Below are 8295 nucleotides of genomic sequence, written 5' to 3' on the forward strand. Positions count from 1 at the left end.
GCATGTTTCTTATCACACTTTGGCTAGTCACTGTCAGCCGCATTACCATTCTTTTTAGTCACTGTCGAAGCTATTTTATTACAAGAATGATCGACCGATTTAAGTTGGATTTGCTCAAAGCAAATTTATATTTTGAACTTGTTATATACGTTGTACTTGTGATGATCAATCATCATTGTGTTAATATCAACAGAATGAATAACTGTCCACACTGAGTCCGGCTCTAGAACGTGAAAGTTTGAACTCATTTGTTTCTATGAATTTAAATGTCTAATTCTTACCCCATTTTGGCCACACGAACAGTAAACAATACTCGTAAATAAAACCAGCCGATGGTCCAATCCAAAAAAAAAACATACTGCATCGTAAAACCTCTACGCCTACAAAGCAAATTGGCGACGACTTGTCTGGCTCTAATACGTAATATGCTTAATTTTAGCAACACGTTTCCTTATCAAGTAATGATACATATATACAGCTTTCTTCGTTGCTTTGCTTTTCCATCCTGGTTTTAAATCTTGTGACAGTGTAATACGGCGAATCTTCAAATTGTCTTGGTGGATAGAAAAAAAAAGCTGCGCTTGATTCGTCCAAATTTTATAACGCACAGTTTCGTTACAAACGAACAAGAATTATAAAACGCGACCCTAATCGCAGATTTCTACAAACAACTGCTGCAAGAGTTGAACAAAAAGCATATCCGGATACACACAAACAATAAATATTCAGCGTCACAACGCTGATATCCGTTCCAATCGATGAGCACTATTCTGTATTGTGTTACATCACACAGGTGGATGCTTCGCCGTCAAAGCTTCATGCTGTTGACATACCTGTAACAACGATAATTTTGTTCATTCTGTTTCCAGCGATGTTTGTGTACTGGTGCTTTGAATTCGGTCATAAATTGGAAAATTAACACAAATATTAGCACATCCAGATTTGATACATATTAACATTAACTTTAGACATATGAATTAAAAACCTTTCCCGGGCTGATTTCAAATCCTTCAAGCATTACCACTTTTCGCATTAATAATGCATATTTTTTACGGTGCGTAATATTCTTTTTCTTTACAAACGGCCGCGAAGTATTTCGAATAAAGTGAACGCTTTTAAATTAGTTCTTATAAATTCATTAAACAAAGAAACAAACGAAGTTCGCACATGCTGAAAAACTGTTTATACATATGAGCGATTCCCGCTGAGGCAGGTCCACTATTTACATCATGGTATAGAAAACGATTTAAGTTATGTTTTTTAGAGGCCCATGTTGAATAAATTAAGAAACTACATTTGGTTGATCGAATTGATGAACCCCTCGTTAACTGGAAATCAATACTTGTTTTGGACCCTTCGTTTCTCGCAAAAACTTGGCTTGCCAAAATTGCTCTAGCTCTTGAATTTCTCTATAAAATTACTCAAACGGACATAGGTATCATTGGAAAGGAAAAAGGTAGGGCCTTCTTTTGGATAAGTGCCCATCCCATCACCTTCAATTTTTTGTCCCATGCTGATGCTTTTTTACATTAAATGTGCCAAAATCAGAGATGTATTTTGTCTGAAACAATAATAATATTAAAACTACCAAAACATGTTCGATTTTACTGTTTGGTTTTCTAGAGAAAATCCAGTACCTAGATGTGTAAACTATAATGGAGTAAGGACATTAAATTATAAAACAAACGAAAACAATCATTCGGGTTCTAAGTGGACTGAATACTGAATTGAATGGAAACATTGCAAACTTATTCCATTTCCACAATCACAATAAGCGTTCATCTGTAGTTTCGAGAGCTGTTGCTCGAAATTTTGCAGAAGTGTTATGGTTATCCTTTGCTTGTAGAACACTAGAGCAATCAAAAGCAGCTAGACTGAAGAACGGTGTCAATAGAGCAACAATAAATATGAAGCTGTTTTCCCAGTCTAGGGAAACCGGTACAAACCGTCCTCTTCGTAACCCGTGGCAAAGAAATTGGTACGCTACTAGTAGCTACGGTAGCACGACAGCAACAAAGAACGAAGTTACATCCTTCTCACTCATTATCGATCGATGAAAGAATATTCAATTCTGAACTCAATCCTGCCGTCAGCCGATCGAAAATTCCTTTCCATCCGCGTGCCCTTTCTCGCTGGAGCTTTATACAGTTTCCAACCGGTCCTTGAACTGATGCCGCCGATCACGGACAATCCGTAAAAGGAAGCCAATTCAAATATCTTCGTCATCGTCCGTCGCTACCTTCATGACAAAACATGACCTTATCCTCAGTAGCGCTTCATGCAGCACCAGAACAAGGATTTTTGTGCTAAATACTCACATCACTATTCGCGAAACAATGGCACTAATCATTTTCACCAGCTTCGAACGAACATCGGCAAATTATTTATGTAGAAACAGTGACGATTTTCTCACTACCGTACTAACTGCAGCGATGATTAACTTGATTGGGCTGTGGTTCGTTTTTCTTCGCTGCCTTATCCCTGATTCAATCAACCCGCAACGCACAAACTTCACAAACTCGCGGACGTCTGTTGCAGCGTGAAGCCGTCGTGACGCGAACTCGCTCGCGTTTGAAAAACAACTCAGCAGCACAACACAGAAGCTTCGACAGGAGAATCAGCAGCTGGACTCGCTTGTCGGTGTTCGTGCAGGCAGTGAATTCAGCAGAGAGAGTGCTGTCTTCGAGGCAAGGTTGCCATTACGCTTGTTTAAAGTATAGCCACTAGTTAACTGAATTTCATACAATGAGCATAAAAGAGAGGTGAGGAGGAGAGTGCATTTTTCTAGTATTAGTAAATGCTTCAAATGTAAACAGCTAGACGAACTCAATGGTAAACCCAAATAGCTACGTCACTATTTCGCATGAAATCTGGACAGAGGAGGGCGAGCAGAGGGGCGCGTGCAAGTGTTAGTAAGTTTCCTCCTCACCTCTCTTTAATACTCATTGAATTTCATATAATAACTGGCTGACCCGGCAAACTTCGTACCGCCGCCTTGAGTTTTATTGACTGTTGTATTGCAAAAACTGAAATATTTAACTGCTGCTAAAAAACATACCTACGATATGTTTCGGCTCTGATTTGTTCTTAGTTTTTTTTTCAATCCTGCGTTCGTAAAATTCTACGTTTTTATTTTATTGAACATTATGAAGCACCTTTCAACCATAATCAAATCATTTCAATACATTGCTGAAAATAAACAGTCATTCTTTTAAATATTCTGAAGGAAATTATTACATTATTTTTTCAATTATTCAAAAGCTAGGCTGCAAATGCAAATATAGTAATACCCTTCTGCCTGGCCAATCTCACTGGAACAGATTTTATAAAAAACTTCAGAATTCTGAATAATTCAAGCTTAAAATTCGGAATATACGAAACATGTGAAAGTGGTCAAGGCGGTCCTAGCCACCAGATTCTATATATTCCACAATGTCGGGGTCAGGGTCACGTGAATATGCCCATGTGAGAAGCGTGAATACTCGGAGTTTATGCCACAAATTTTCAGTGACTGTCCTTGGGTTTTATCAATAGTCATCGAGAATGCGCGACGCACGGGAAATTGCAGGCGTTTAAAATTTAACGGCAAATCGGTAGAAGTAATCGAGATACGCGGGATTATTACGACTTCTCCTTTGTAGTTCCCTGTCAGAATTGTCGCTTCAAGGACATTTGCCATCGGATAGTGGCAACAATGCATCTGTTCGGTGGTAAATTTGACCTTGAATCTATAAAGTAGTAGTATTTGAATATATTTGATCAGCATTTTTCTCTCAATTGAGTGTTTAAGTTATTATACTTTATTTTTCTTTTGTTCAAGACTCGTTTAAAGACTATGGAAACTAAGTGTGTAACTGACGATTTTGAGATATATGGGGTGTCGAACGTCGTGCATTTCGAACTCGTCTTGCTCTTAACCGATCAACTTCCTTTCGGGACTCGTATATTTCCTGACTTTAATATTCTATCTTCAGTGTTGCGGAGCCTGACACTTTTTTTGACCTGCTACTACTCGTTTCTTAACGTGTCTTAAAAACTGGAACAAAAACAACGAATTTAATTTTAATTTAAAGGCATGTTAAGTATTTGAACATTCCACTTACAACAACTTCATATGAGCAAAAAACACTTCGACCACAGCAGAAATTTGTCAAAGTCAACAGGAAGATATGCAAGAATTAGTTTGATCATGTAGATTAAGTAACATTTCTTTTATAAAAAACCCTTAGCGGCATCTTCGTTAGGAAGCATTCCCACTACATGTGGAAGAAAATTAATCGAAACCAACTGAAACCAGCATGAATACTCCTCAGAATTTTTGCAAAAACACATTATTATTTTTAATCTATTATGTTTATTACGTACCGACAGTGTCTTCTTCTTTCGTGAAAAACAGTCACTGCACAAATTAACAGAAACCGACGTCGAATTTAAGTGGCATCAACAGAAACCAATACGAAAATCGCATAGAACTATTCCATAAAATATTTAAAAAAAAATGAAGGCTATCGTTTAAGTACGCCCCAGTGATGAAAACTTGTTTCGAATTCTTCCGATCAAAGGCAACAAAAAATCGTTACTCACTAAAACTCACAGAAAACCTCTCAGAATCTCAGAAGGGCGGGAAATATCAAGGGTTGGTTTTTACGTTTTATAACTTCTCCAGTTGATTTTCGTTATTGCCATGGCATAGTGACAATATGGTTTTGTCCTTAACATAAATTCTCGCAAAACCTAGTGGCCAACCATTTTTCAGGTATCTTTTTTTTTTCAAACATACATGATACCAATTGTTTTTCACGTGACCATGTGACATAAAGCTGTTTATGCGAGAATATGCATGTTTTAGGTTTAATGCCTCAAGTTATCAGGGCTTTGGGCATTATCGAATATCACCCAACTGCGGAGCGCGAAGGTACATACAGACGTTTGAAATTAAATGGTAAATTGGTAGGTACATGGAGCCTCGAAATTTTCGCTTCAATGACATTAATATTTCATCTGCTTTTTGAGGCAGATCTGCTGCCTAAGCACAGTGCAATTGACACTTCGCAACATTATAGTTTTCAATTCAACATTCAACAATCAATTGTATTTGATAGCTGTATTCTCGGTCAATGAGCAAAATACTCGGAGAAATTTCGATTTTACTACCACTGAAAAAGCGCCATCTCTAGTCATTGGACATGTCTTCAGGTGTCCTATTATAATAAGAGACAAAAATCTCTTGTGCATTGTTCGGCTAGCTTTCACTACTCAGCGAGGCAGTGCATAATAGATCACAAATAATATTTTGTGACCTAACGTTAAATAGACCATTTTAAGAACTGACAGGTGTCACAGATCCTGCTGATATTGATGTTGATTTTACTTGCGTTATGTCAGCGGTTCCGAGCTTTCTGTCAAAATTTCATTCATTAATTGAGTTCAGAAACGTCTCGTAAAATGGTATACACTAAGATCACTTTTTACGCGGTTTTTTTACGCGGCTTTTTGACGCGGATTTTGGAATTGACGTGGTTTTTTTTCACGCGGATTCCGGAATTCACGCGTTTTTTTAAACGGATTCCGGAATTTACGCGGTATTTTTTTTGCGCGGATTTCGGTTTCTCTTCACTCGGATTGCAGAACTTACGCAGGTTTTTTTTCGCGGATTCCGGAATTTACGCGGTTTTTTACTCGGATTCCGGAATTTACGCGGTTTTTTTTTACGCGGATTCCGGAATTTACGCGTTTTTTTTACGCGGATTTCGGAAATTACGCGGTTTTTTACGCGGTTTTTTTTACGCGGCACGTATCCCCCGCGTAAAAAGCGACTTTAGTGTATTGTATTGATGAACCACAGACTTACAGACGTAACACTGGAACCTAGCTCCTAGCTCCTAGTCTTCGCGCGAAAACGTCGTCAGGGGCGCTGTTATGCAAGCTCATACATATTTTGTAGTTCCCCAATTGACACAAGCAGTAAGGCTGGCGCTGATGTCGAAATACATGACGCAGCGCGAACACGACAGAAGATGGTGCTAGTGTTACTAACGTAAAGTACTGGAATCATCCAAACGATGATTTTATTGAATATTTGTTCGACGTGTTATGTCTGTTAGTCTGTGGATGATCTTTGTCTTCGCCTACATATTGGTTATGTAAAGTAGTTTTTAAAATGCAATAAATTACGATGCAAAAATATGAATATCAAATTGATTAATGAGTAGCTAAACAACCCAATTATCGCATCTACAACCAAAATTCCTCTTCATGGTTCAGCCACAGACTAACAGACATAACACGTCGAACAAATTTTCAATAAAATCATCGATTGGATGATTCCAGTAGGTTTACCTACATACGGCCGAAACACGAACGGCCGAATCACAAACGGCCGAATTTCAAACGGTCGAAATAACAAACGGCCGAATGTATCAAACGGCCGAACCACAAAAGGTCGAATCATTCGAAAGGCCGAAAAATCATTGATAATTAATGATGATTTGAATGAAAACCGAAATTATCCACCTAGCGGTGAAACCCAGCCTCTTTCATTCGAACTTATTATTTGTTAAAATAGATTTACACGATTTCTATAATTTCTGGTGCGTTTTGTTTTTCACTCTAAGTAACAAATTTTAGGTAGCCAACAGCACAACTATAACAAACATTGAAACCTTTACATTCACACACATATGAACATATATAAACACATACACACGAAAATAATATGAAATAAATAAAAAATTGATCTTGGTATAATCGAAACGTCACTGTACTTATTTAGAGGTCAGAATCGATTATATATTAGGGTGGGGAAAAGTGATCGGATTTCCAGAACCAAGTTATTTTGGTTCCTTCTGGGGCCCCAAAAACCTTAAACTTACCTGAAGTTGATTGGTTTTGTCTCCCCTTGGTGCATTTCATTTCAAATTTGTATGAAAATTTCTATGGGAAAACCTACTTTTTTGCATTCACCTTTCTAGAGAGCTTAATAATGCTCTAATAATGCACTACATTATGTTAAAGTATAGTATTTTAGATGCCTAACAACTTTGCAGAGGACACTGAGGAATTAGAATGTCCCTAAGAAGAGCTATAGCTGTTAAAATTGGAGTATGTTGATTTAAATGCAAAAAATCTTGTTTTCTGCCAACATTACCAATGTATCAGCGTCAGTAGGATTCCCATCAGAAGTAACCTGCCGTTACGAGAAAGAATCTACAACGAGTTTCAGAGGTTACTTCTGATGGAAATCTGACTGACGCCGGTACACTGGCAGTGTTGGCAAAAAAAAAAAGATTTGCAACATAAATTTCGACATACTCAACTTTGAACAGCTCTAGTATTTTTTTGGAACACCCTAGCTCTTTAGTGTCTTCGGCCAAATTGTTAGGCATCAAAAAACCAACCATTTGAAGTTATGAAACCTATGGTTTGCTTGCTTAGAAAGTATGCAACATAAAATAGCTGTAACAAAAAATAAGTGAAATAAAAATAAAATTCGGCCTTTCGTGATTCGGCCGATCGAAATTTCGGCCTTTCGTTAGTATTGATATAATTCGGCCGTTTGAAATTCGGCCGTTTGAGATTCGGCCGTTTGTGTTTCGGCCGTTTGGAGCTATCCCTTCCAGTACTTCACGTTAGTAACACTCTGTAACACTAGCACCATCTGCTGTCGTGTTCGCGCTGCGTCATGTATTTCGACATCAGCGCCAGCGTTACTGCATGTGTCAAATGAGGAACTACAAAATATGTATGAGATTGCATGACAAAGCCCCAGACGACGTTTTCGCGCGATGACTGTTATTCGATTGAAAATTTGAAATGAACGTTTTTTGTGGCGATGGAGCTAGGTTCCAGTGTTACGTCTGTTAGTCTGTGGTTCAGCAAAGTATATTACTGAAAACTGTTAAGCCTGTAGTACACTCTTTGACCGAGCGTCAAATATTTGTCACTTTTTGACAGATAAAAATGTGGTCAAAGATAATTATTTGTCACTCTCCAATTTTAACATGGGGCAAACACGGGCAAACAACAACCATGATGTCAAATAAATTTGACCTATTATGTCAGAAGGTCAAATATTTGACCATTAGACAAAGAGTGTACTACAGGCTTTGAAGCTGAAGGACGCCTTGAGTCTTAAAAATTGGGTTGTTTAGCTATTCACAGTTTTTGATTTTTATGTATCAGCTAAAAGAGTTTAATTTTCTGAGCAAAACGTGATTTTTTCAAAATTTTATATCGTTGTCTTTCGATTTTTAAATGGAGAATAAAAATCACTATAAATCGCTACAATGACGGATG

General features: G+C 37.7%; 1 protein-coding gene across 6 annotated transcripts in view; it reads right to left on the reverse strand.

Moving 5' to 3' along the window:
* The window catches only part of LOC129721060 (receptor expression-enhancing protein 1), a 62605-nt gene extending 60006 nt beyond the window's left edge, over positions 1–2599 (reverse strand). For 5 of the 6 annotated variants that reach the window (XR_008727336.1, XR_008727337.1, XR_008727335.1 and 2 more), the window contains exon 1: positions 2319–2599. Coding sequence is in view for 3 of the 6 variants with exons in the window: in XM_055673180.1 (XP_055529155.1) it covers positions 2319–2350 (32 nt within the window). In the remaining 3 variants the exon portion in view is untranslated. The remainder of the gene's footprint in view (positions 1–2318) is intronic. The other variant, XM_055673184.1, reaches the window with a different exon arrangement.
* Positions 2600–8295: the final 5696 nt, after the last annotated feature.

The sequence above is a fragment of the Wyeomyia smithii genome, chromosome 2, assembly GCF_029784165.1.
Source record: "Wyeomyia smithii strain HCP4-BCI-WySm-NY-G18 chromosome 2, ASM2978416v1, whole genome shotgun sequence".
Taxonomy (NCBI): Eukaryota; Metazoa; Arthropoda; class Insecta; order Diptera; family Culicidae; genus Wyeomyia; species Wyeomyia smithii.